At 49.7% G+C, this 25,777-nt stretch overlaps 12 protein-coding genes across 12 annotated transcripts; 5 read left to right on the top strand and 7 right to left on the bottom strand.

Annotated features, from left to right (window-relative positions):
• Positions 1–356: 356 nt before the first annotated feature.
• On the top strand, positions 357–2,660 carry VE01_07747 (uncharacterized protein; the record flags this gene model as incomplete). Its single annotated transcript, XM_018277180.2, has 3 exons — positions 357–652; positions 717–1,723; positions 1,788–2,660. 3 exons carry the CDS (start codon positions 357–359, stop codon positions 2,444–2,446), a joined length of 1,962 nt encoding a protein of 653 aa, XP_018128077.1. The 3' UTR covers positions 2,447–2,660.
• A 626-nt stretch (positions 2,661–3,286) lies between these two features.
• Positions 3,287–4,770, bottom strand: VE01_07748 (uncharacterized protein; the record flags this gene model as incomplete). Its single annotated transcript, XM_018277181.2, has 1 exon — positions 3,287–4,770. Exon 1 carries the CDS (start codon positions 4,607–4,609, stop codon positions 3,287–3,289), a length of 1,323 nt encoding a protein of 440 aa, XP_018128086.2. The 5' UTR covers positions 4,610–4,770.
• A 1,528-nt stretch (positions 4,771–6,298) lies between these two features.
• VE01_07749 (uncharacterized protein) lies at positions 6,299–7,466 on the bottom strand (the record flags this gene model as incomplete). The annotated part of the gene is made up of 3 exons (XM_018277182.2): positions 6,628–7,466; positions 6,394–6,571; positions 6,299–6,347 (listed from the first exon to the last, which is right to left on the bottom strand). Exons 1-3 carry the CDS (start codon positions 7,427–7,429, stop codon positions 6,299–6,301), a joined length of 1,029 nt encoding a protein of 342 aa, XP_018128085.1. The 5' UTR covers positions 7,430–7,466.
• A 212-nt stretch (positions 7,467–7,678) lies between these two features.
• On the top strand, positions 7,679–8,509 carry VE01_07750 (uncharacterized protein). Its single transcript, XM_018277183.2, has 2 exons — positions 7,679–7,910; positions 7,970–8,509. The coding sequence occupies exon 2, from the start codon at positions 7,977–7,979 to the stop codon at positions 8,421–8,423; it is 447 nt and encodes a 148-aa protein (XP_018128134.2). The 5' UTR covers positions 7,679–7,910; positions 7,970–7,976; the 3' UTR covers positions 8,424–8,509.
• Positions 8,510–9,214: 705 nt separating this feature from the next.
• Positions 9,215–10,279, bottom strand: VE01_07751 (uncharacterized protein). Its single transcript, XM_018277184.2, has 2 exons — positions 9,717–10,279; positions 9,215–9,655 (listed from the first exon to the last, which is right to left on the bottom strand). The coding sequence occupies exons 1-2, from the start codon at positions 9,822–9,824 to the stop codon at positions 9,440–9,442; spliced, it is 324 nt and encodes a 107-aa protein (XP_018128135.1). The 5' UTR covers positions 9,825–10,279; the 3' UTR covers positions 9,215–9,439.
• A 156-nt stretch (positions 10,280–10,435) lies between these two features.
• VE01_07752 (uncharacterized protein) lies at positions 10,436–11,763 on the top strand. Its single transcript, XM_018277185.2, has one exon. The coding sequence runs from the start codon at positions 10,799–10,801 to the stop codon at positions 11,729–11,731; it is 933 nt and encodes a 310-aa protein (XP_018128136.1). The 5' UTR covers positions 10,436–10,798; the 3' UTR covers positions 11,732–11,763.
• Positions 11,764–12,774: 1,011 nt separating this feature from the next.
• Positions 12,775–14,574, top strand: VE01_07753 (uncharacterized protein). Its single transcript, XM_059463906.1, has 8 exons — positions 12,775–13,049; positions 13,124–13,153; positions 13,219–13,280; positions 13,328–13,587; positions 13,710–13,814; positions 13,870–14,017; positions 14,068–14,187; positions 14,256–14,574. Exons 1-8 carry the CDS (start codon positions 12,980–12,982, stop codon positions 14,421–14,423), a joined length of 963 nt encoding a protein of 320 aa, XP_059319497.1. The 5' UTR covers positions 12,775–12,979; the 3' UTR covers positions 14,424–14,574.
• Positions 14,575–14,812: 238 nt separating this feature from the next.
• Positions 14,813–15,869, bottom strand: ALTA7_2 (Minor allergen Alt a 7). The gene is made up of 4 exons (XM_018277187.2): positions 15,828–15,869; positions 15,664–15,749; positions 15,219–15,615; positions 14,813–15,162 (listed from the first exon to the last, which is right to left on the bottom strand). Exons 1-4 carry the CDS (start codon positions 15,852–15,854, stop codon positions 15,061–15,063), a joined length of 612 nt encoding a protein of 203 aa, XP_018128138.1. The 5' UTR covers positions 15,855–15,869; the 3' UTR covers positions 14,813–15,060.
• Positions 15,870–16,958: 1,089 nt separating this feature from the next.
• VE01_10807 (uncharacterized protein) lies at positions 16,959–18,001 on the top strand. Its single transcript, XM_059464257.1, has 4 exons — positions 16,959–17,137; positions 17,187–17,253; positions 17,300–17,619; positions 17,674–18,001. The coding sequence occupies exons 1-4, from the start codon at positions 17,028–17,030 to the stop codon at positions 17,855–17,857; spliced, it is 681 nt and encodes a 226-aa protein (XP_059320240.1). The 5' UTR covers positions 16,959–17,027; the 3' UTR covers positions 17,858–18,001.
• A 1,963-nt stretch (positions 18,002–19,964) lies between these two features.
• On the bottom strand, positions 19,965–21,927 carry VE01_07755 (uncharacterized protein). The gene has a single exon (XM_018277188.2). It carries the CDS (start codon positions 21,789–21,791, stop codon positions 20,046–20,048), a length of 1,746 nt encoding a protein of 581 aa, XP_018128139.1. The 5' UTR covers positions 21,792–21,927; the 3' UTR covers positions 19,965–20,045.
• A 296-nt stretch (positions 21,928–22,223) lies between these two features.
• VE01_07756 (uncharacterized protein) lies at positions 22,224–24,126 on the bottom strand. Its single transcript, XM_018277189.2, has 2 exons — positions 23,676–24,126; positions 22,224–23,603 (listed from the first exon to the last, which is right to left on the bottom strand). Exon 2 carries the CDS (start codon positions 23,601–23,603, stop codon positions 22,515–22,517), a length of 1,089 nt encoding a protein of 362 aa, XP_018128140.1. The 5' UTR covers positions 23,676–24,126; the 3' UTR covers positions 22,224–22,514.
• A 130-nt stretch (positions 24,127–24,256) lies between these two features.
• VE01_07757 (uncharacterized protein) lies at positions 24,257–25,745 on the bottom strand (the record flags this gene model as incomplete). Its single annotated transcript, XM_018277190.2, has 5 exons — positions 25,197–25,745; positions 25,018–25,141; positions 24,829–24,941; positions 24,576–24,721; positions 24,257–24,523 (listed from the first exon to the last, which is right to left on the bottom strand). The coding sequence occupies exons 4-5, from the start codon at positions 24,699–24,701 to the stop codon at positions 24,257–24,259; spliced, it is 393 nt and encodes a 130-aa protein (XP_018128141.1). The 5' UTR covers positions 24,702–24,721; positions 24,829–24,941; positions 25,018–25,141; positions 25,197–25,745.
• Between the last annotated feature and the right edge of the window lie 32 nt (positions 25,746–25,777).

Raw genomic sequence — 25,777 nt, forward strand, 5'->3', positions numbered from 1 at the left:
GCTACTCGTACAGAAATTGCATTAGTTGAGAGGCCTCGTCGGAAACGGGCACGGGCAGACACAGTAGGAAATAGTATATTGATTATTTGATTACTTTACTACTATTTACTACTATGTAGGTTGGTGGTTGGGCCGGCCAGTTGGCCAACTGACCGGCCAGTTGGCCAACCAGCAAAGTTGGTGGTTGGGCCGCAACATACATAAGCTGCCAGTAGCAGTCAATCTGAAATCTCTGACATCTTTCTAAATAGCGCACCATCTATTGGAACTTAGTAGCAGTGATAAGGAGACGATATCACCACTCCTCTCCAAACAACCGAACCTCTTCGAACCTCTCATCTCTCTCCTCACCTGCCATGCTTGCCGCCTCGCTGCTGTGCCTTCTAGCCGCGGCCACGCTGGGCGCGGCCTCCCCCACACGCCGCTACATCGACCACGTCGTCCACGAGAGCCTCGAGCACACGCCAGTGCAGTGGACGAAGCGGGAGGACTTCGCTCTGAATCCTGGTGCGCGGCTGCCCCTACGGTTTGGCCTGCGGCAGCAGAATCTCCATCGCATGTACAAGTTCATCGACGGCGTGTCCAACCCGCAGAGCAAGAGCTACGGGCAGCACTGGACGCACGAGCAGGTGACTAGCACGTTCGCGCCTAGGTAAGTTGCGGCGGTGCGCCCCGCAACTTCCTGGACTTGTACATCTCGCTGACAGCCCATGCAGCGACGAGAGCATTGCAGCCGTGACGGAGTGGCTGCTGGAGAACGGCATCGCGGACCACCGAATTGAGGTGGGGTCGTCACGGCTCTGGATCTCAGTCAACTCGACCGTGGAGGAGGCCGAAATGCTGCTGCACACCAAGTACCACGCGTACGACCATGACACCACGGGCCAAGGGTACGTGGCTTGCGAGGGATTGTACAGCATTCCACAGGTGCTGAGCGAGCACCACGTCGACCTGATCGTGCCAACGCTGCACTTTGACGTGCCTCTGCGTGCGCCGACAGACGGCGAGCGACGCCGCCGGGGCGAACGTGATGACAAGAGGAGCCTCGACCTCAGCCTCGCCCACCCTCTTGCTATCTACAGCCCGCAGCCACCGGCTGGTGGCGAAGACCTGGACAGTTGCAACATCACCATGACCCCGACCTGCCTGCGCACGCTGTACTCGTTCCCGCCGGCCAAGCGGGCCGCTAAAAGCAACTCGTACGGCATCGCTGAGTTCTCACCCGCGTCGTACTTGGGCTCTGACCTGGATTTGTATTTTAGCGAGTACTCGCCCAAGCTGGTTGGCCAGCGGCCCATCCAGGTCGGCATCGACGGCGGCGCTGAGCAGAATGCTACGTACGGCTTCAACTTCCAGGGCAGGATCAACCTCAACCTCCAGATAGCCATGACGCTCGTCGCGCCGCAGAAGGTGACCCTTCTGCAGGCTGGTGACGACATCGTAGGCGCCTCCTTCAACACCGTGCTCGATGCCTTGGATGCTTCCTATTGCACCTACGAGGGCGGCGAAGACCCGACCCTGGACCCCACCTACCCGGACCAGCAGCCCAGCGGCTACGATGGGCCCAAGTCTTGCGGTATCCCGAAGCCCCCGGGCGTGCTGACGACACCGGTTAGCTTGAGCGAGGCCCAGCTAACCCCGTTCTACGAGGACCGACAGTGCCACGACTACGCCAAGCTTGGATTGATGGGCACAACCGTGCTGTACTCGGCGAGCGACTACGGTGTGTTGAGCCCTTCTCGTCACTCGTGAAGTCTACTTAGGTCCAACTGACATAAACGTCCTAGGTGTCGCTGGCGTTGGAAACCGCTGCCTATCTGATGACGGCAGCGAAGTCGTCGGCAGCGGCCGCTACAATCCGACTTTCCCAGGCGGGTGCCCATACGTAACCAGCGTGGGCGTGACGCAGGTGATACTGGGCATCAACATCACGGCCGCCCTGGCCAAGGGCGAGCAGGTCGAGAAGGCCATGTCGCTGGGCCACATCTTCCCCGGCTTTGGCTACAGCGGCGGTGGCTTCAGCAACGTGTTTGCGATGCCGGCGTATCAAGAGCACGCCGTGCACCGCTACTTGGCCTCGCCAAACCTCTCCTCAATCAGCCAGTACTTCAACAGCACGGGCCGGGCGCGCGCGTTCCCGGACGTCTCCGCCAACGGCGTCGACGGCCAGGTCCTCCGCAGCTCCAGCGCCAGCTGCTCGGCGACAACATTCGGCAGTTTGATCACGCAGATCAACGGCGAGCGTTTGGCTCCTGGCAAGAGCACCGTCGGCTTCATCAACCCAGCCCTGTACGCGTTCCACGAGGTGCTTAAGGACGTGGCTATAGGCAGCAGTCCTGGTTGCGGCACGGACGGTTTCCCCGCCGTCGAGGGCTGGGACCTCGTCACAGGCCTTGGCACGCCCATCTACCCCAGGATGCTGGAGCTGTTCATGTCGCTGCCGTGAGCCGAGTGCAAATGCCCGCATGACACGACGTACAAGTGAATCTCTGCGGGTATATGGTACAATCTCACCCCCGGAAATGGGTCCCGTTTATCCCGCAGATATGTACGCTAAGCTAGAACTCTAGACAAAAAAATCAATCACACAGGCACTTTCTCTGAGCCTGTTTTGGATTAGCTGACTTCACGAACTCTCATGTTGTTACTGTGACTCGCGCATCTCTTCCAGGAATCAAAATCCATCTTTCCAAGCGTAGCAGCGACTTCCTCCATTTGCTTAGTATATCATGAAATGAATTTGCGTTTTCAACTGCTATATGCCTGCTCTAAGTCGCTCTTTGGAGGGGGTGGGGTGGAGCTGTTATCGTCGCTGCCTCTCGCTGATCGCTGGGGGTGCTGGGCTGAGCTTTTTCTTGGCAGGGCTCACGGCGAGGCCTTTAGGCGGTGTGGCCGAGTTTTAGCTGCAAACAATAGTGCAGCAATTTAGTGACTTGGCGAGGCGATCCCTCAGGACGACAGCTCTTTAGACTGACGGTGCACTGGGATGAGACACGCATCTCTCACATGAAGATAATTATCGGCAGATGGGGCAAATGCCCCGTATAAAGCCTTATGGGGCAAAATAAGACGAACGAAGGTAGAGTGCACAGTGTATGGTATGTGGTGCATCGGGGACAGCTTCACTGGATGACGGCGTTCCTGGACCGAGCTGACATGTGCCAATAGTAGACCCATCTCAGGATTTCATCAAAAAGTCTAAAGTAGATACAGCTGGAGAGTATGAATATAGCGAAAGAGAAGAAGAAGAAAAATTAGTATGAAGGCTATTGGCACAGTACACCAGCTAATACGGCTTCACATCCGCCGACCGTGTCCCCCGATTCAGCTGAGCATTGATGGCTGCGCCCGCGAGTGCCACGAACTGCTCTTCTGTCAAGTACAGATACTTATCATTCTGCCAATGCCTCCTTTCCATCTCGGATTCCGATTCGCGCGCATCGTTCTGCGCCCCATGCGCCACTTTCCACTCATCCTCGGGCGTGCCGTGTGCCGTGAAGTAGGGCAGCTTGCGCATCTTCGCCAGGTTGCGGAAGCCGGTGTAGTGCGCTCCGGGCGCCATGATCTCAACGACGGTAGACTGTTTGGGGAGGAAGAACATGTGCGTCATTCTCGCGCCCATAGCGCCTATGAGCACATCCGTCTGGCTTATGATCTCGAACTGCTCGCGCAGGGAAATGGTTGAGAAGTCGACGATCTGGAATTTGGTGTCGCGGAAGGTGATTTTGAGCTTCGCTATGTGGCTGTCGATGTTGAAGATCTGGCGCGTTGTGGTACGATTGATGATTGTGACGACTGTGTTCTCCGTCGTGCGCTCTTTGTAGGTCATCCCAAGGTGAGTGTAGATGTCGCGGATGAAGGGGTCAATTAAGTAAGCCGACTTGCAATCCATGTCGTCCCAGACACCGATCCAAAAGGGACTGCTAGTCCCTACGAGAGGGAGTATGACATCGCCGAGGCACGTATCGCTAAGGGTGCTGAGGCGTACTGGCTCGCTGCCAGTTACTATACTCCAGAGACTGTCGACTGGTCCCTCAGCATCATCTTCGAATACAACTTGCACTTCTTTTCGCGCAGCGGCTGTTAGATACGGTTGTCCTAAGGATGATCCATAGTCTGTCATCTGGAGAGCGTCTAGAGTAAGTTTGGTTTGCCACATCTCCAACAATTTATGCCAAATGTTGTTGTTTCCTTCCCGTCTCACAAACATCGTATATTTCTTGTCGTTTTTCTTCGTGTTACAACTTTTACCGTTGTCGTTTGCTTCTCGTGAAATATTCCACCGCTTTAGCTGCGTGCCTACACCGGTTTCATAGAAGTACTTCTTGAACTTATCGACATTTCGAAACAGCTTCAAGTTGGCAGCTTTCGACGGATCAAGAGCGATCTCAGTCGTGAGGTTCCGCAGTTGACAGTTCATGGACCAGGACATCTTGTCTTTGAGTCTTCTGATAACTAACACCCCGAGCAACGCAGGCCACGTCACTGTTAGTAGTTGTGAAGAACTCCAACGACGAGCGAGATCCATCTTCACAATAGAAGATGTGATTATCAGCGATGTGCTGTAGGTATTGAGGGCCGTATAATTTGTTGCAACTCTCATAGTCATCAACAGGCTGGGTGCGGTATTGGTCCAGAGGCTCTAGTTTAGAATTTTGCGAGCCTATGTAGCCCGAGGTAGAAGAAGGCGTAAACTGGCGCCATTCAAATGAATCGCCATGCGTGATAATTATGTACTTCCCCACGATGAAAATGAGGCCGAGGACAACGATGCAGATAATCGATCTCCGTTTGGACAACAGACATCTGAGAACCGACATTCCGGCAACAACTCTGCGACGACACAAGAGGGAATAGAAGTCATGACAGACAACTATGTGTGCAAGAGAGCAGTACTCGTATCGATGACTTTGCGTGACAGTTCCAGCCGCAAGGGGGGACCCAGCAAACGGGGAGTAGCGTTCCCACCTTCTTCTCAGCTTCAATGCCAAGAACTGCGCGACGCGATGAGGACCAACATGCAGGGGGCAAGAGCTGACTGTATCTGGGCTCAGGGCCCCACAGTGTGGATTTTCCCACAGTATTGATGAGTTTGAAAGTGCCACAGACACAATCTCGCCAAGAGCGTCCACAGTCCTATTTTAGTATAGCATTAATTGGTCTGGAACAGAAGATCACGTAATGCAAGTTGCAATTTTTCCCTCGAATGAATATGTGTTTGTAGAACACGAAGTTTCTGGACACTATGCGCTGCAGGCAGCAAGACTTGTAACATACCTAGTGTAAGACAGCTTTGTTAGATTTAGCTGCATGACGCACCACATACATGTGGTGGGAACAGCGCTAACAGACCCTAAAATGGCGCTAATGTAAGACAACTTTGTTAAATTTAGCTGCATGACCCACCACACACATGTGGTGGGAACAGTGCTACTGTAACAGACCCTAAAATGGCGCTAATGTAAGACAACTTTGCTGGATTTAGCTGCATGACCCACCACATGTGTGTGGTGGGGACAGTGTTAGCAGACCTTAAAATGGCGCTAATGTAAGACAGCCCTGTCAGATCTATCCTAAGACGGCGTTAATGTGCAAGTGGGTTAAGAACAAACGCTCTTATGTACAGCTTTCTTGCCCACTGCCCTTACTTTTACAATTCAATTAACGTAATTAAGGAGGGCGACGATCTTATTACTCCACCTCAACAACAGTAATTAACTCGTGATGAACGGCTTGATGTTTTAAGGGGTTTTTTTTCATGTAAAAAGGACTAGCCTCTTTTAGGAGAAGGACTAGAGGTTGACAAACAATGAGTTATACTACGTACGCACACACTATGTCACAGGCGGGTCCCAACCGGTTCGACCCCAGTGCGCGCACTAAGAAGTTGGGCACACCTGCCTCACGCATTCCTAGGACCACGTACGGGTTGCCTACGGGTTTGTTGGGCAGCCCGTAAAAGGGGTGCGTGACGGCCCCCTATTAGATCGCCTACGAACCAGACTAGCATTGCACCATAACTAGAGGTCAAGCCCCTGTATATAGTGAAGACGGACCCTGAGGGAATAGGGGGCAGAGTTTAGTTTATAGAATACAGTATTCCGGCTCGCCGGGAATACGCGTAACACGCTATATATACTGTAACGGTCGGTCGGCACCACCCCGTTACAGATCCCCTGCCTCCTCCGATAAGTTAAACTATACGCAAGAAACCCTTGTGCATCCTATCGTTTAGGATGCAGCCTTACACTATCTTGCTCTATCAAGTGGTAATTCATAGTCCACTCGTCAGCATTTTTCAAACTGCATCTATGCTATAATCCAAGGCGTTGCAGATTTGCTCGATCCTGATGATAGTCAGTGTTTACTCCTGAACAGGAGAAGTATATATACGTTAATACATCACCAAGAAGCTGCTTAATAATAACAGGTATTGAGAAAGGAATCCAACTTGGATCATCGATAGGGACATTAACGTTACAACTAATATGGGCAAGTTGTTTGCTCAGATATGGGAAGGAGTGAGTGCATGCCTCCCACAGCAGACCGTATTGCGAAACTGGCCGTCCAGCTGCAGAATATTGGTCAGTCATTGATTGCTTCAGCTAGTACGGAAGGGATTCCTACAGAGGAAGAAAAACTCGGTAGATCCACGGCCCCATCCCATTTTCTTCATCATAGTACCTGAAATTACACGATTGATCCAAAGTGCGCCACGCCTCAAACGATATAAATTTGCCGATCCAGAGCTCGATATACAGATTCGCATTAGGCTATCGATGGTATCAATTGGAAGACCTTGATGCTCCATTACCACACACAAGGACGCGAAGACCAATTCGCGGAAGATGTGCACCTGTACAACAAGGCCCTCACTTGTTTGGGAGGCTTTACTGTCTATAGCATACTTCCGAGCCGACATTATCAAAGCGTCAGTCGCATAGAAAGAGTCTCGGGATGTAGATGGTGGAGACTCGTCTCGTGGAGGAAATAGGTCTTTTTTTAAGCCTAGAATGGCTGTTAGAGCATACTTGTTCCGTTCGACCGAGTCAAGTCCAATAACCACTCTCTTATCTTCCCAGCTACTGGCTTTGTCCCACCCCGTGGTTAATTGGTTGATGATTTGCTTCCAGCGGGGATTGCCTCCGAATATGTTTTTAGGCGGCTGCGTAGTTGTGAGCGACAAGGCTGGGGAAGACTGCGTGGCTTGGACGATTCGGCTCTCATCGTTGACAACAACAATGTCAGGCGGAAGATATGGCAAGTTTGCATCGGCCAAAGGGGGTCCATCTACCCCTGTATCGCAGTGTTCATGGTGGCGTTGGAGATACGAGACTTTCGCCTCGAGAAAGCCGATATAACTGATCAATTCACTGATCTGAGCTGTTTGGGTCTGCCATGGAACGTGGGTACGTCCCGGAGTTGTCATCGTTTTGTTGTAACACAGCAAGAAAGATCTTATGAGATGTGTCTTTGTATCACGCTACTTAGCCTGTTGCATAGACCGAGTGATTATAAATAGGACGTATCTCCCTAGCTTAGCAAACGCTGTTCGGCTGATGACAAACAGATCAGAAAGAGATCTGCGCGCTAAAATCTTACACGAACCTAGCAAAGGTGCCACCACACATGTGTGGTCTTGGATGTTGGGTGACGGCGCTAGTGCTATCTTTACCTGAAAAAGCTTGTTTAGTAATCTGGTTGGCTTATGACCTGCTTTCAGATGGAACTAACGCTTCTATCATCGACCAATTATAATCCATCTGTAAATGGCCTTCAACTGGCTAGCAGTAAACCGCGGGAAACCCATAAAGGTCAAGTATAAATACCTTGCTATTATTCACATCAAACATATCAAGCAATTGGCCATTACGCTTTCGTGCTCCAGATTACCCTACAATTTTATTACGGTAAGACCAGTTTTACCTTGATAACAAACCTTTCAATTAGACAAGACTAACAGCATTAGGGTATCAATGACGATGAAGTTCAACATCGGACTTCTCCTGGCTCTTGGAGGCGCTATCGCTGGGGTGGGAGCAGAGGGCATAAACTGCAAGGGTAATGCCCGTTGTGCTCAGCTGTCACTCTACACACAAGTCAAAAACTACGTTGCTATAATCGATGGAGTTGATCCAAATCGCTGGTACAACAACGGTGAGCACATCGCCTGCATAAAAGCTGATGTGCCAACTGGACTCTACTTCTCGGACCATATTTCTTCATGTGTATTTTTGCAGAATTCTGGCGGGGCGCCCGGCCATTCTCTACCGCCACTCATCAAGCTTTTACGCGAACACGGATGCAAAGGTTGTGGGAGCGTACCCTTGTTTGCACCACAGGGCAACAATAATGTGGCAGATGGCGAGTTGACGGTTAACTATGTTTCGGATACATATGGTTGCGATTACGGACTCTGCTAGTGTATCCTTTTACAGTCGGTGTTTGGGGGCTATCTTTTTAGTTAAAACTCCACTATTCATTTAAATAACGGCAAATGAAAATTATACCCTGCAGTGACTAGCCAGCTCTCCGGAAGAGGCGATATGCACCGTCTGCCAACCCTTCCAGTTCCCACGGTGACCGAGGCACTCGGTGGGTGGTGACATCATCAACAAGATGTACGCATGTCAACCGCGGATCTGAAGAATCTAGACCGCCTACCAAGGGCCTCAATCTTTTCCAAAGTTTGACAACTGAAAAAACCGAACTAATAATCCGCAGTCAAGGTAGTGGGGATTATAGGCTCTCCTCTGCCTATCTAGAATATGAGGTCATCCTCTTCTGTTGTATTAGAGTTGGTTAGAGGCTGCTGCACCTACAGGAACCCCTCTACAGACGCTAACCCTTGGGTTTCTCAAACACCTTGCAACCAATAAATGCTCTCTTATAGACTACTCTAGTCAAAAATTGCATTACATAAAGGAACCGCTATTTTTGCAACTGTTACTGTCACGAGTGTTGACAGGTGCTACGTGGCTGCTGCCGGTCTTTGGGGCCTACAGATCCTTACTGTAGTAGGGCTGGTAATTGGATCAATAATGCGAGAAGCTCAAGTCCGTACGGAGGTAGCAAGTGAGAGTAGTCGGCAGGTGGGCTCTACGGGCCGGCCAACGGCGCTGTGGCCGATGTGAGAAGATAGGTCATAATGCCCGTACGTGCGAGAGGCGCCAGGGTGAAATACGTTATCACTTGATTTGAAGGGCAGTTATAGATGCAATTTTATTCTTACTTTCTGTTCTCTACCGTAAGTACGATTATTCCGGGATGAGTACTGTAAGGATCTTGGGTTGAATAGGGCGGCGGGAAGTCACGTTTGGGCCTATTACGTAGAATCTTCGTGTATTACGAAGACTGAACGCTGACCCTCACGAGTAGCATCTCACTGAGGTCCCATTCCCTGACTTATCCGTAGTTCCAGTCTCCCACTTGCACCCATCTAGTCAAAGATGCTCTCGAAATACACTATCATAACGCCCTCGTGCACGGCCATAGCCACTTTCTTGATACCCGCATGCCCTGTGCACTCAGTGTCGTAGAACAACATATCCTCCTTGTTCTTGAAGACTGTAGAGACGGCCAGGGTGAAGTCCTGGGCGCGCTGGTCGGGGAATGCCTTGCCGGCTTGGATGTCGAGGAGGTATGGCGCGCCGTCCTGAGGATCTCGTTAGCTCTGGGGTGAGGTGTAGGTGGGATAGGGAGGTGGGTGGAAATACCTTAAGAGCCTCTTGAGGCAGGGTGCGGTATTTCGCAAGGAGCTGTTCTTGACCCTCTTCCGTTGGGATCTTGAAGAGGGTGACGCGGCGGATGGGCTTGGTAGACATTGTGATATGAGTTGATTTTTGCTGTTTAATGCCAAAGGGGTATAATACGGAGTAGAAGTAATAATTTTGAGTGAAGATAATCGATCCAAGTGAATGAGTATCCGGGTGGCTAGAAGAGGGGCTTTGGAGATATTCGGATCGCTCTGGCTCTGAATCTCGAATGTAATTACCAGAATAAGCTCAAATCCTGAGATCTCTGCGGGATGATTAACACTGTATTACTAGCTTGAACTTGCAAGAACATTTCTCTCCTATTCAACGCAAGGCATCGAACGTAGTTTCCCATTAATAATCCGCGGCATCTTTGTAAACACAGAAATTTTTGAGTGGTTGAGTTTGCAAAGACCGAGCCATCCGCTGGTCGCTTAGTTCCGAGTTTAAAGATTAGTGATTAAATGGCTCATTCTAATCAGCAAATACCCCCCAGTGCAGAGCCTACCAAGTCACTCCTGGAGCCTTGCTGTCGCCTGTATATATCTACTACTAGCACCGTAGTGCAATATATGTGTTCCGGCCCAACCGTCAGATTTCCAGCTCGCGAATGGGCCGGCCCGCTCGCGAGCCAGCATATCTTACGGTTGGGCCGGAACATATGTAATGCATTTACATGACATGGTACCCAATGAGCGAAGGAGTGGATTAGTCACGGTCCACCTTACCTAATGCGGAAGTGCGACGTATTTTCTGACAAATGGGAATTTTCTTCAGGATCAGTCCCGTCATTACAAAGCAGTGATGACATGCAAGTTAAGTTGTAACAAAGGTGCTGCGAGCAAGCCACTGCAATGATTTTCGTGCAGAGCTCGACAAATAAATAGATGTGGAATGGTCCCTCACGATGAAGTTCAGAAAAGGACATCAGATCAATTGAGTCAACCATCACTTACAGTGCCCTCGAACAAGCCAACGATCAATCAGCCTCGGTTTTTTCATCTTCACGACTCGTTTCACCTTTAGTACGTAATTATTACACGATGGCGCCTCAAGTTCAGGGACGCAAGATCGCGATTGTCGGTGCCAGTGGCCAACTCGGCAAGCCCACGCTCAAAGCGCTCCTGGCCAAGGGTGTCCACACTATCACCGTGATTCAGCGGCCCGAGGCTACCAGCACGTTCCCTACCGAGGTCGCTGTTAAGAAAGGTGACCTCGAGGATGAGGCCTTTCTTGCCGATGTGTTTAAAGGCCAGGATGCCGTCGTTCTTATGCCTCCTCTGTCTCATATCATCAGCATCCAGAAGCCCGCCGTGCGTGCGGCTGCCAAGGTCGGCGTCCGCTGGATCCTGCCCTCTGAGTTCGGCCCTGATCCTTTCGCGAGCAAGCTGATTGAGGAGAATATCCTTCTTATAAATAAGAAGGAGATTCGCGACCTGATCGATGAGCTGGGAGTCAGCAGCTGGGTCTCCATTGCAGTTGGCCCTTGGCTGGACAGCAGCCTCCCTGTCGGCCTCTGGGGCATTGACCCGAAGGCTCGCAAGGCCACCATCTGGCGCGGCGCTGACGCCAAAACAAGCACGGCGACGGTCGCGCACACTGGCGAGGTTACTGCCGCTGTGCTGAGTCTGCTAGAGGCTGACCTAGCCAAGTACAAGAACAAGGCTGTTTACGCGCCGTCGTTCCGCCTGTCGCAGCAGGAGATGCTGGAGGCGGTGCAGCGTGCCACAGGCACCACGAATGCAAACTGGGACGTCACGACGCGGGAATACAAGGATGTCGCCAGCGAGTACGAGGAAAATATCAAAAAGGGTGATGGTATGGCGCCCTTTATTAAGTTCTTTGTCACGCACTTCGTAGAGGGCCTCGGTGGCGACTTCGACCACAAGGTTGACGCAGCGGAGCTAGAGAAGCTGGAGAAGCTTGGAGTGCCAAAGGATAATCTTGAGGAGGTCATTAAGGTCGCACTGCAGTGATCAAACTGATGTATTAACCATTTGTCGTCGTCTAGTATAAATTGATTACTCACTGATTTATTAAGGCGTTTGTTTATTCCACGTGTCAGTGAGTTGAACTAATTGACCTAGATACCTAAGTACACATATTTCCCAATAAACTTTTTAGGAAACTTCTATGCCCCTTGTCATATATTTTAGGAAAACCGTCCCGTCACGGAATATGGGCCAAATTACTCACATCTACTTCCCACCGCAAGCATCGATTTTCTGCTATGTAAAACGCCCTTTACAAAAACCGGCGATGAGCTCTACCTGTACGTGGTGCGGACCTTCTATCTACAGGAAAGCCAAATGAGTCTCATGATGGAGCACTATAGTGGTGGGGTTGCCGCGATCGAGGCTACAAAGGACAGAAGTTAAGGTTAGAGCTACTGTTTGTAGCAGGCCCAGTAGATATATTATATAGTCAATTGATTTATCTTATAACTACTGTTCTATATATCTATATTATACGTTAGGTACTTTCTCAAACATCCTTGTTGCATAATTGATGCTGAGGCCGAAAGTTGGCTTCTGAGTTTACGTGAGTTTTGCATACCGCTCATAGAATAGGTAGTTACGTCAGGTCGTAGTGGTGGTCAATCAAGTTTATACGCTCTGTTACAACAAATCCTAGCGTCGCGGATGTCCACCAAAACTAGGTGGATATCCCAACAGGCGAATAGAAATATCACTGTGGGACATACCAAATGAAGCAGCCAGAATAGTGCCACAACCGTAGGATACAGTACGTACAGTATCTATGATATATACTGAGTCTATATACTATTTATAGGCCTGCTTTTCGTGCCAACTCGTGCCTTAAGTTGGGCCGTTTGGCTGGCTGATCTGAGTGTACTGCTCAGCTCAAACCCCCAGCTAAGGCGAAACTGGTCGTGGTCCAGAACTCGTCGTGACGTCCCGTCTCACCTCAACCACGAGGGCTTGGCGCTCGGCTCCGGCGGTCTCGCCATTTACAAAGGCTTCCAGCGCCACCGACGTGGGCCCATGACTAACGTGCCCCAGGACTGCGGGGGCTGGCTTACAACATCAACGAGTACATAAAGTTTGCCTATTCCCCCGCAACGAAAAAGGGAGAGGCCTGATAACTGTACAGTCACTTGCTAGTACCTGCATATAACCTTCTTGCACACTATCTACTACTCAATCTGCCTAATTTCTTCATTTCTCTTTTCGAGCTGGTCCTTGACAGCATCTATCAAAGCCATGGCAAAGACGCTGCCCGATGGGATTTATGCCCCTCTGCCTGTTTTCTTTAACGAGAGCGATGAACTAGGCAAGTCGCTGTCTATGCCATCAAATTACCTTTCTTGTCTATCGCAGAAGAGGACTTTACTAATGCTTCAATAGACTTCGAGGCATATGCAAGGCATGCTAAATGTAAGAATTCAATGCCCAAGAGCTAAAGAGTTGATTAAGATTAAGTACTAACTGATTCGTAACAGTTGTCACTGCTCCAAGAATTTTCCCTGTCGTCTCGGCCAGTATAGGAGAAGCGGCCCATTTGGTTTGTGATTCATCTTGTTGTGATGCAATTGCTAATCGGCATTGTAGGATAGCCAAGAGCGTATAAAATTAATCCAGACTTTACGACTTGCCCTTGATGATATCGGCTTATATAAGACGCCAATTGTTGCTGGCGTTGGCGCTCACAGCACTCGGCAAACTACGCAACTGGCGCATGATGCGGCTGCTGCTGGAGCAGACTTTGTCCTCGTAGTTCCACCAGGCTACTATGCAGGTGTCCTGAAGACAAATCCGACAGCGATAAGGAAGTTTTTTATTGATGTGGCCGCTGCATCACCAGTACCAGTGTGTGTCTTCCCTTCCTATAACATTTACCTTATCATGTTTGCTCTGTTTGGGAGATATTTACGCTAGCGAAAAAACAGTCCAACGAATCAGCAAGAACATGAGTGCTAACTTATGTCTGCAGAATCATTTATAACTTTCCAGCAGTTTCTGCAGGAATTGATCTAAGTAGCGATGATGTTGTGGAAATTGCAAAAGCAGCACCAAACATATGCGGAATCATGCTGTCGTACGTAGCTCCTTCAATTTGAATCTTCTCAAGGTGGTCATTAATATTATAATAGTTGCGGCAATGTCGGAAAATTGGCAAGAATTACTGCCCTCGTTGATGACTCGTCGTTCAAAACTCTCGCTGGGTTCATCGACTTCCTCCTTCCATCTGTTGCTGTTGGATCTGCAGGTGCTATCAGCCCGTTGCCCAACATCGCGCCGGTTAGTATTACCTGTAACAATTTGATAACAGGATATTAACAGGTTACTAGAATTTTAGTTCAAAGCTGTGGCAGGTGGCCCAAAGCCTAGGAAGCGGTGTTGATTTCCAGGAAGCCAAGGAACTCCAAGGCAAGGCTTCGTTAGGAGAAACAGCTTTACTAAAAGAAGGGGTAAGCACAGCTGATATTTCGTTGCTTTGGACTCAAAGTGGTATGTAATGGGCTAATGTTTAATAAAGCTTCCGGGCTTGAAGGGCTTGCTCAACCAACAGTTTGGATATCCTGCAGCGCCTAGGTTGCCACTGATGGTGGTAAGCAATGATGCAGTTACAAAGATGTCTGCAAATAAGCACCTGCAAGACGTAATGGCTCAAGAGAAAATATTAGAAACAATGAATGAAAGATAGCATGGGGATTGCAGTGATGAGATAGCCACGGCGGCGCAAACATGGTCTTTGCTATAGAGCTATGGTATGCCAAGGTGTGGCGATTCTGGTTACTTCCCAAGAAAGAAGTGAAGTTTTTATTGCAGGAATGTTATGTCGGATTAAATTGCCCAACCGCTTGCTACTATGTATTGCTTGAACTCTGGTATACCGGCAACGGTGTTAGAAAACCGATAACCTCCCTTGTAGTCACCTCTGTAATTAACCTAAGACTCTCCACTGGTCCTAAAACCATAATGTATGTAAGTATAGGTAGAAACGGGGCTACACAAACATACATAGGGAGTTAAATGTAAATAAGTAGATAATAAATACGTAGGCTGCGTAGATATTGTAGTAATCCAATTGATCTGCTTATACTATATACTGTATATTTACTGAGGCCTCCTGTGCGTTGCCCCAAAAGTCAGAAGTTCCGGCCACGGTCCCCGTATTCTGGTACACCCTTCAAAATATCGAACATCGAACATCGAACACGTGACATGAACACGACAGCTTCAGCCCCAACTGAGAGATTTGATCGGCCGAGCACCCGGAATCAAAGTTGGTTTTTGCAGACATCGAGGATAAGCCATCATTATGTACTTGGATCAGGTAGTCATGCAGAGCCTTCCTTGGCGACGGCTTCGTAGAAGGCCTTACCTTGAGCCTCGGCAATTGTAAGCTCTAGGTTGGTAGGTTGGCGACTACCATCGGCACCCTAAAAAAGAATACGAAGGTTATTAACGGATCTTCAAAGTTTATGAAGTGACATACAGCATATGTACCAGCACCCCATGGGCTGCCCCCGTGAACCTCGGACAAATCCGTCAACTGCGCAAAGACAGTCTTGTATCCTAGGGGCACGTAGATGAATCCGTGATGAGCTAAGGTGCTCATGGCGCTTACAGCAGTAGTCTCTTGACCACCGCCAGGAGTACCAGTGCTGACGAAGATGCCGGCATACTTACCCCAGTATCCCCCTGACTGCCACACACCACCAGACTTGTCCCAGAATGCCTTCCATTGAGCGGGAAAATTTCCGTAACGAGTGGGTATACCGAGGAGGACACCGTCGTATTGGGTCAACTGCTCAGGCTCGATGACTGGGTAGGATGACTTTTCGGGTGCGTACATCGCCTTTAAAGCTTCCTCAGGAAGAGTTTCAGCAATTCTAATATAACGTCAGTTATATTTCATCTTCACATATTGAAAGACTTACTGGAAGATCTCGGCAGATCCGCCAGCGGCTTCAATGCCGTTTTTCTCAGCCTCAGCCAGCTTCTGTACGTGGCCGTACATGGAATACTATATTGCAGGCCCTATTAGATTCGCCAAAACACGAAAAGACACAGCAAATATCATCAAGATGACGGATGTACGAACAAACACAATAGCAATCTTTGGAGCCATTTTTTCACTTGACTGATGTATCCTTCTTCTGTGACAGATATCTCTGAATATCTAAATGAGCAGATAACGAGCAAGAGAGCAGAGAAAAGAGCTTATATTTATATGGCTCTCCGTCCAAACCTGACTATCCTGAAAGATCGTGCGATGGTGGTACAGCAGATGGTAGCACAGCTGGCTCCATGACATAGCATTTTTCAGCATTTGTAATACTGACCTGTTTTCTCATCAGCCGCTTGTGAGAGCGTTATTCCCACTTTTGGCTCAGGGGTTATGAGGGATGTGCCGAAAATGGATAGGCATCCAGTGCCAATTTGTAATGATGCGTGTTTGATTAATAAACATAGCTCAGCTCAGGAGTTTTGGGCGATGTGCCGAAAATTGATAGCCACTTACTGCCAATTGCTAATAATGCGTATTTGATTAATAAACATAGCTAAAAACTCGTAGTTGCAAGGGCGGTCGCTGAGTTCAATCTTAGGTAGCGAAGGCGTGGCGATCAAAAGAGTCCGTCTGTCAGATTTTGGCGCCATCTCCTTCTCCACGCGTTACAACTTATTGCATCAATATCATTTGAATAGACCGGCGGTGGGGGCTTTTGCCATCAGATTTTGTAAGTTCTAGTCATCATCCCTGAAAAGACTGAATATTAGGTCTTAAAATATATTGACTAAAATAGGACACTTATTAGGACATAGAAATGCACGAATCGTATATTGGATCGTAAAGATGCTCGTCTTCAAATTTCATCATACCTGGTGTAGGAGCTACTGTGTTCCCTAATCAGGAAACCACGACTTGGCATGCTTCGGCCGGCCGAGTTCAACAAATTGAAAGTAACCCGCACCTATTCATAATATTGCTAAGGCTTGGTAAGTGGGAGCAGCTAACAATTTTAGGAATACGGTTGAGGTAAATCTGTACATAGAGCTCTAATAGAAACGAATACCAGGCGGTTTCCCTCATCAGTTTCGCTTGTCTCTCTGTGCTGTTACTTCCATCAACTAAACCTCGTATTTAGTCGCGGATTGACCTCTAGGTTAGGGTTAGGGCCAGAAAATGTGCTTCTAAGCGCTTCCGAGCCAAGATAATTTAAATAGATGTTAGAAATAGTGCACAGTCAAATCTTCCTAAACCTCAATTGCCTTACTTGCAGGTGGTTGACAGAGCAATATTATGATGCAATTGTCAAGTTTGGACGAGCCGGTGATCTCGGGTCCTTTTCACCTCTACGACAGCTCTTTCATTCTCGAGTTTCTAAGGCCCCATCCTTCGAGAAATGCATCGTCAGTCCCGGAAGCACAAAATAAAATGCTCAACTAACTTGGTAACTAGGGTTCTGATAAGAGCAACATATAAGCACGATCATCCACTCTGCCAAAGAGGTACTTCTCATCCTCAGGTAAGTTTTCTGTCTTGTTACATGCAGTGTACTTACTAAGAGCCAGTCACCTCCTCTACACCTCCATTTCAGCCAGTCCGAAAATTTCCAGGTTCTCCAGGGAAAAATTGGTACAATAGAGACATATTCTCTAATCAAGCATATCTCAACTCCAGAGGATGGTCCACATGAAATAGAGCCATACGTCCCTCACACATTCTATCCAGTTGCAGACTCCGACGAAGACTGTGTGATGCTGATGTGGGCAAATCCAGACAATGTGCATGATGTTATGGATCGAGTTTTTTTCACAAATCTCCTACTATATATCAGCGATGTGCATGAGAAGAAAGCGACTTTAAATCCATTTCAAATAATGTTGATGCAGTAAGTTGAGGTAGAAAATGTTTATTTGGTAGTGGGCTAATGCAGATTTATTAGACATGTATCATCTACTGCACTGGTTTGGTTTCCTACTGCAACATGGTTAGGCCCGCTACGCTGGTGGATGCCATGGAAGATCCAGGCGTTGTTTGCAGCGGTGGGGAGATTGGGAAGACTAACCCCTGCGATGGAGAAATATACGTCGAAGGAAGACTGGGGGGTAATTCAACGCACAGAGTGAACGTGACTTGCCAAGCGGAGGAAGTGGGTGCAATACTGTTCCAAGTCGTACGAGTGGTTTTTGGGGCACTCAGTCGCGACCTCAGTGTAAGATTCATAGTATAGCTTGATACAGTAATCGATACAGCGACTGAAAACTTGCGAGTGTCAACAATCCCTGTACAGTGATTCAAAAACACCACTCACAGTTGACTAGTGCCATCAGTACAAGCAGCAATACCTAGTAAATTCTTAAGGCCCCTGAACTACTCAGGAAAATACCCTCAACCAACCCCAGATATACTATTACATCCAAGTCCCTTAACTCCCGCCTTCTTCGCCGATGGAAGAATTTGCAAAATGCTCTCTTCCCTCGATATCGAGCCTGCTAGGGATTGCAGACAACGCTCCATCTCAGCAACGGGAACAAACCCACCCCAGTAAGCACATCCTCTTGCTTCCTATTTCCTCAGGGTCGCTACATATGCCCGATATGCACTAAAGTGTTCCCTCGATCTTTGAGTTTGAAAATCCACACTCGCAGCTATACGGGGGAGATGCCATTCCGTTGCCCAGTCAAAGGTTGTGGGAAAAAGTTCGGTGTGGTGAGTAATATGAAGAAGCATGAGAAGAGCTGCCATAGCGGAGGAATCTGTCGAGAAGGGCACTACTAAATATCGCTGACATGGTTTTGGCGTTTGGAAAGTGAGGAAAATTGGAACTGGGACGGTTTCAAAATTGGTTTATTTATATGATGGTGGAATAAGGTGTAGTCCATGCAAGCCCCCAGCTTGATCATATGAGGTCGAATCACCAAGTTCCCTGCTCAACACGCGGTCGCCTACTGCAAAGACCAGCTCTTTCTGCAAGTGCTTCAGAATATGGCCAGCAATTTAATTTAGAGAACAAGGATCGATACTGATGAGAACGGCTTATACAGAGCATAATGGGATCAAGATTGTCCAGTAGAAGGAATTTCCATGTCTCTGAGAAGTTCAAATGTCGTTGGTTTTGTAGATTTGGTTCCTTCCCCAGATCACATGAACTTCACAATGTAGTCGCCTACTTTACCTACTTATGGTCTTGATGTGGCACCTCTGCACTTTTGGGGGGGCTCAGGTTACATGGCTCACAAATGGTGGATCATAGAAAATAAGAGCAAGGCACCCGAACAAGGTACATAAGATAAAACGGCCACACTTTAGTACTATTACAAAGTTGACGCGAGACTGACACAAAACTGACACGAAAACGTTACGTCGCCTCACCCCGCTCACCCCGCTCACCCTGCTCACCCCGCTCACCCTGCTCACCCTGCTCACCCTGCTCACCCTGCTCACCCTGCTCACCCTCGCTTCACCCCCTAAAGCGGCAAGGGGCTCAGATTTTACGCTATGACTATTGGCATGATTGAGAGCATCAAGTCACTGAATTACAAGCTTGAAGTGGATTAATACTCAGGACGGTGCCATTCGGACTAGCGGGTGAGCGTCGCCGCCCTCAAGTTTTTGATGCCTCACGATAATCCGGTTGTCCCCCTCAGCTACCTGATGGCCGCCACTTCGTACGCATGAACGCGATGCACCGCGACTTTGGATGGCCATTGATAATCCGGTACCTGGGTGAGCGAAGGTGAGCGAGGGTGAGCGAGGGTGAGTTTGAAAATGGTATAAAAGGCACGCTCCCGCTGTCACGGTCAGGGGCTCCGGCCAAGGATAGCCAAGGCCTTGGCTCAACGAGAACACGCACAAGAGTATAAGTAGGAAGGGGCTGGCTTCAATAGGAAGCCAGCGGCTAGTTTTGAAGACCACTTACAAATGGAGTACGATTCCCTGCGGGCCCTCATGCTGCTTACCTGTCTTGAATCACTGAGTGAGATGACTCTCACATTCTAGCCGCTCAACCCTTTAGGAGGACAGCCCGGCAGTATGGCAGGCACTCGCAGCGCCACAGAGGGCGCCACAGAGGGATAACTCACCGTCGATGGACCTCGAGAGCGAGGCAGTTAAGAGAGGAGAACCCCATCTAGAGGACGATGAGCAAGACCCATTAGAAGCCCTGCTCCAACGAGGAAAAGCAATTTTAATGCTAGATAAGTTTAGACTATTGGTATCCGTAATACTACGTTAGGGATGTTGTAGTGTACTAGAAAAAGTTGAACCTTGATTGTATTATTTTTCAAACCCGCTAAGCTAGTTGTATTACATGTTTTATGGCGTTTGCATTAGTGGAGTGACGCCTAGAGCCAGGTCTGAGTGCGCAACGAACTCGCTGAACCACCAGGAATTTTGCAGATCATACCCATTTAAGGGACCGCCATGGCTATCCCGTAATGGAAAATCCACCGACGGGTACATGCTTAGCATATCTGAATGTTTCTTTATATCAGCTTCTCTTCGCTTTTGATGCAGCTGGAGCAGGGTACATGCCGCAGTGGCTGCTTCCCGCGTCGCTTCTGTCTGGTACGCATCGTTGACAGCAATAACGCAAGCCAGGGACTCATTCAGGAGTGCGAACGACTGCACAGTGTCTATAACAAGCAGCGTGCATATCGCCTGAAAAGGGATATTAGCCACATGATGCCATGGAAGGCCCGCGGCAACGCTCGAGCGAACTGCCTGGATACTGTTTTTAATCAGACCGAGAACCTTGTTCATGACATCGTCCGGGACCTCTAGTTTTGAAGAATGAAGCCTGCGATGAATGCACAGCATCAAGTTGCATTGTGCTAGAACAGACGGCGGCTCTGTATGGGTTCGATCCAAAACCTCCACAAGTGCTGCAACAAGGCTGCCCATGCTTAGTCCGTTGGCCGGGTCCAGGTCCTGTGAGTATGGCAGAAGATCTAACAGCTCCGTCGTGTATTCGCCTGGCTGCGCAGATGGCGGAACAGTGTCAGCATTCGGTACCAACACACGATTCCGACCGAGGTCATACGACATCCATGTGTTTAGATGCTGCGCTACACCAAACACCCTCCTCCGAAGATGGACATCTCGAGGGTCTTGAGGTAGGGAGAAGGCGCTGCCATGGTCGGCGCGGCTCATTAATCCCGCTGCATCGATGATATGGAGGGTAGTGCAACTTGCTAACCAAGCCTCTTCTGGCTTCGCGGTGAGCCGTAGATACACAGTGCGCAGTAACCAGGCAGTAGCGCTATGTAGTGATGGAGGATCCGCAGTTGACGGGTCTAGTAGGCGCTTAGCAAGTGCAACAAGACTCAGCTCAGCCGCCAGATCCTGAGTGCTGGAAAAGAGACAAGCGAGAGCGACGACGCCACACAAAAGTGCGTCTTCCGCGCTGGAACTGCCCTGCCCATCCCATGTGCTTGATATGCTTCGGAGCAGCATGTCTTTGCCAATGAAACCATAACATGGGTGGACCTTTTCGAAGTAGACCGTGGCCAGATGCCGCATCTCTAGTTCCGACAGAACGGCTGGTAGCGTCTCCTGGTGCACAGGGCCCGCTGTTTGCCTTTCTCCGAGAAACAAATTCCATGCCAGCATTCGCATCGGAGAAACACTCCGATCGGACGATTCGAGCGTAATCGTAAGCAGGCGTGCAAAAGCTGCACCAGAGTTGCTCTCAGCAGATCGCAAGTATCCGTCTGGGTCTTGGTGCTCTTGGGCTTGTTGTTCTTGGCCTTGTTGGGGATGCTGATGCTGGCGCTGGCACCGCCCCGATGGCAGATTGTATTGCTGCTGGCGCTCCAGCCGCTGTGGCAGTATTCCTGCGGGAACCGACGGACTCGCTTCTCGCGTGATTACGGTCTGCGATCGACCTGCGCCTCTTTGAGGTTGCCGATTACGAGGCGTTGAGCGATAGGAGCAATCGTATCCGTATCCGAGGCAAATGTTGCACGGGCGACCTCCGTCACATTTCCTTTTGCGCTCTCGGCACGGATCGCATGCAATGCGCAGTCGCTGGCGGTGTGTCTGTCTACCTTCAACGTTCATCGTGCTTCGCTGCAGTTGCAGCAGCGACTTTCCCGTAGCTAACGTGTTTTATCGGCCCGTGCACGGCCTCGGCTTGTGCGCGATAATCGTCACCACAGTACCGATCATGGAACGTCTCGGCCACCGCATTCTGACACTCAGCGTTATATTCCTCTTCCTCGCCGCGTATTCCTTTGGTATTATTCCTCTCCGAAGTCCTCTCCTACAACATCCGTGCCACAGGCCTTGCACTTCAGGGTATCGCCATCAAGTCGTGCAGCGTACTCGTCACTATTGCGTTACCGTACATGACGCGAGACACTGGCTGGAAGGCTTACATTTGCGGACGCATCTTGGAGCATCTGTTTTGGCTGTACATATATTTCTAATGGGTGGAGACTAAGGACAAGATACTAGAGGAGATTGATTCCCAAGCTGTCGACAATGGAAGAGCGTCTTGGCATTGTTGGAAAGTAACAGCCGCACAGTTGGGAAACGATCTGTCGTGGTGCCGAACTGTACGTGTGCAATGTATGATATTCATAGGCCCGTTGGCGGGCTTGTTATGGGGAGAACAAAATCCCATAGTTGCGTATGCTCGTGTGTTGGAGACGGGAATCAAAGTACTTAATGTTTAGTATATATTTTTCCGAACAAAACGATGAGGGAAGGCCACTCTTTGCTTTTATTTGAAGGGACAAAATCCTAATCTTGTTATGACGCAATTGAGACACTCCAGCAAGACTATGACCCTGGCAGGCGCCTGATAACATCACAGGCCTCTGTTTGCAAACGGTTCACAAGCACGCTCGACGATTCCACGCTATGCACGAGCCCAATTGCAGCACCAGCGTACGTAGCCAACCTTCCATCTGGGCCCCAGCCGCTATCCCCAGCTTGAACAGCATCATCGTGAAGGCGCTTGAGCTCGTCGAATGGCACGCCCGCTTGATGGTCATGCCAGCTTTTGTTGACGATACCGCGTGGACTGTATCGTTCTGGCCATCCTTTCGTGCCTCGGAGTTGGTTGTACAGGGTGGTACGGATTGTGTGACTGGCTCCGTCGGTAGCCCGAACAATCTCCTGTTGATAACCCTTGCTGATGCGGGCCTCAGTCGAGGCCAGGAAGCGAGTTCCTAAGGCTACGCCTGTGGCACCAAGAGCAAGGGCGGCAGCCACCCCTCTGCCATCCGCTATTCCTCCAGCTGCGAATAGAGGCATGTTGGAGCGATGTACGGCATCTGCAACTTCAAGAAATAACGTCATGAGTCCCATCGCACCCTCAGCTGTGCCATGGCCACCTGCCTCCGCGCCTTGGACAACGAGCACATCCGGGCGAGAGCGGCTGTTTGCGGCTTCGAGAGATTCCTGGAGGGTCCCGACCTGTATCCAGACCTGTATGCCCGGGGAAGCCTTCCGCAGAGCATCGGTCCACTCATCCAGCTCTGGCTGCCCGTTACGAGGCGCGAACAACCACGCTGCGCATGGCCGGTGCTCTCGCACAGCCCGGGTTGCAGAGTCAATATCACCGTTCCACAGCTGGAATCCCACTCCGACTGGTAGAACAGTGTCGAACATTGATGAGTTGAATGTGGCGGTTGTTGCGGCATTCATTAACCTCCGCGCCATGGCTAGATCGGTGATAGTATCGTCTGGCTTCGCGCCTGGGCCAATAAACCCTAGCCCGCCTGCCCGGGAGACGGCGAGGGCAAGCTCTGGGCCAGACATGACACGCATAGGTGCAGCAACAATGAACGGCGCAGTCATCCATGGGAAGCTGTTTAGCACACGTCTTGCCGTGTTGGTCTTCAGTGGTGCTAGGAGGGGACTCATCTGTGCATGATTGTCAGCTGGTTTTGCCCGGATCTGGGCCGTGACAGGTCACAAGGTAAAAGTTGGCCGTACCTTGTTAGTTCAGAACGCAGAAGGAATAAAAAGGCTGGAGTCGATTGAAGTCGAATTGTCAGTTGAGCTCGGGGTTATATCTTCTTGGTCCAGAAGACAGGCGGCTTGGGCGACAGTGCACATGCGGTGACCGTTGCTCGCCAACGGTCGGCCGTCTACCGCTCTGTTTTCGCCCCCCGCATGATCCGCAAGATCCGCCGCATGCCGCCCGCAGCCTCCGATGAAAGGAGTCGCACATCGAGGATGTTTCTTCTCGTGTGCAAAGGACTCTTGAACCGTGATTGCCAACACAACATCACAGTTCATCATAATACTTTTGTATTCTGTGCTACACTACTTCTTGACAGAAGTGTTATGATTGAACTGTGATGTTGTGTTGGCAATCACGGTTCAAGAGTCCTTTCGAAACGAGATGGCACAATCTGTACAAATATTCTGGCTTCAAATCAGCTGGCAGCTTGCGACCGAGCCTCCAACAAAAGTTGATGATTTTTCGCTTAAATAATCTCTATACATATATAATCGGACCTTGTACAGCACGCTTGCCGCTTCGCAGCGCGATACGCGGGCCGATAATTTTTCTACAATTTCCCATTCAAAATTTGTGCTTCTCCCAGCCCAAAACTCCAATCTTCAGACTTGTTCTCAACACATGAGATCACTAGATCAGTCTTCTCTAGCCCACATTCGGTCGATAGATGGTCAGCGAGAGCTGCAAACATGTTCTGTTTGTCCTCGGTAGTTCGGCCCTGCTGGAAGACCTGAACAACAACTAAGTCATCAGTCCTTTCAAAACCTAGATTCGTGTCGTCGCATATGATCACGTCTTTCTCATGTTGCGTAATAATCTAGGACCTTGGCCTCCTGAAAAATTCCGGTTCGACGTGCACGATGAATTACCTGATATCGGTCCCTAGGAGGAGCCTTAACCTTCTGTAACATCACAGTCTGGACTGTGTCTGCTAGGGTGCGCAACTGAGCGGGTGACCGCCTCCCTTTGATCACGTCGATTTTTACCAAAGGCATTGCTGATGGGATATTTCACTCTAAATCAGATGTCAGACGAGCCGATCGAAGACCACAGTTGGGGCTTCTGCCAACGGGCACCTTGCACGCTTGTGGGATGAAAGGTGAGGCCGGATTGCAGACGCACCTTAAAGAGTCCACGACTGGACAGTAAGGATTTCTCTCCGTTTCGTGTAAGGACAGTGGATGAGTTGCGGATCCGATGGCTTCCAATGTTTCGTATAGTTGAAATTTCTGGATCTGAGAGCCCTGTATGTAAGTGTCAAAGTTCTTGACGTATGCAGCTTCGCACGGTTGAGGCACGGATGTTGCGGACCAAGGCGGAAATCGCGGATATAGATCACATATTCCAAATCAAGCATCAACAATTGCTGACGGTGCTGCCGTACCTTCAATAGAGACAAGTTGCTCCTTGAAATTGGCGGTGATCTTGTTGATACCTAGGTACTGTCAGACGAATGACGTGCATAGGGGGGTCGACCACAGCGCTCGTACCACTCAACTGCTTGAAGGACCCTTCGATGTCTTTATGCAGGCCTCGCAGGTCATGGGCAGTGCAAATGTGGTTTCGAACGCGGGTAATGTCATGTTGTAGAGCGTGCGAACGTCTTATTAATTTTGTGCGAATAGTAGTGTTGATTGCGATTAATATGTATCTCGTCTCGTTCGCTTTGAAATCTGTCTTCGGCCCACCGCAAAACGGAATGCTAACTAGCGCATCACCAGACTCATGAATAACCCCAGCAAGCGGCCCCGCCCGCACTCAGAAGCTTTCAAAGGATTGAGTCGCCAACCAACAAAGAATGGGTTCATAGGAGCCATGGTGACGCCATCGATCTAGTGGAAGGCTCAAGAGTCTCGGAGCTACGGGAAAAGATGCTAACGGATATTGCGGAGTAGCGGCAATGCAAACGCAGCTCGCGAACTACTGTTTGTTGCTCCGTGGCGCTTCTTGCTTGCCCCAAAGCAATGTTTTTCCTCGTGCAGGTGGTCGCAACATGCCGCCATCTCCGCACACTCTCAGATGTTGTGGGAACACTTGGGGTTGGGGATTTTATAAGTTACCGAAGCTTTCG

Source organism: Pseudogymnoascus verrucosus, assembly GCF_001662655.1.
Source record: "Pseudogymnoascus verrucosus strain UAMH 10579 unplaced genomic scaffold scaffold_39, whole genome shotgun sequence".
NCBI classification, from domain to species: domain Eukaryota; kingdom Fungi; phylum Ascomycota; class Leotiomycetes; order Thelebolales; family Thelebolaceae; genus Pseudogymnoascus; species Pseudogymnoascus verrucosus.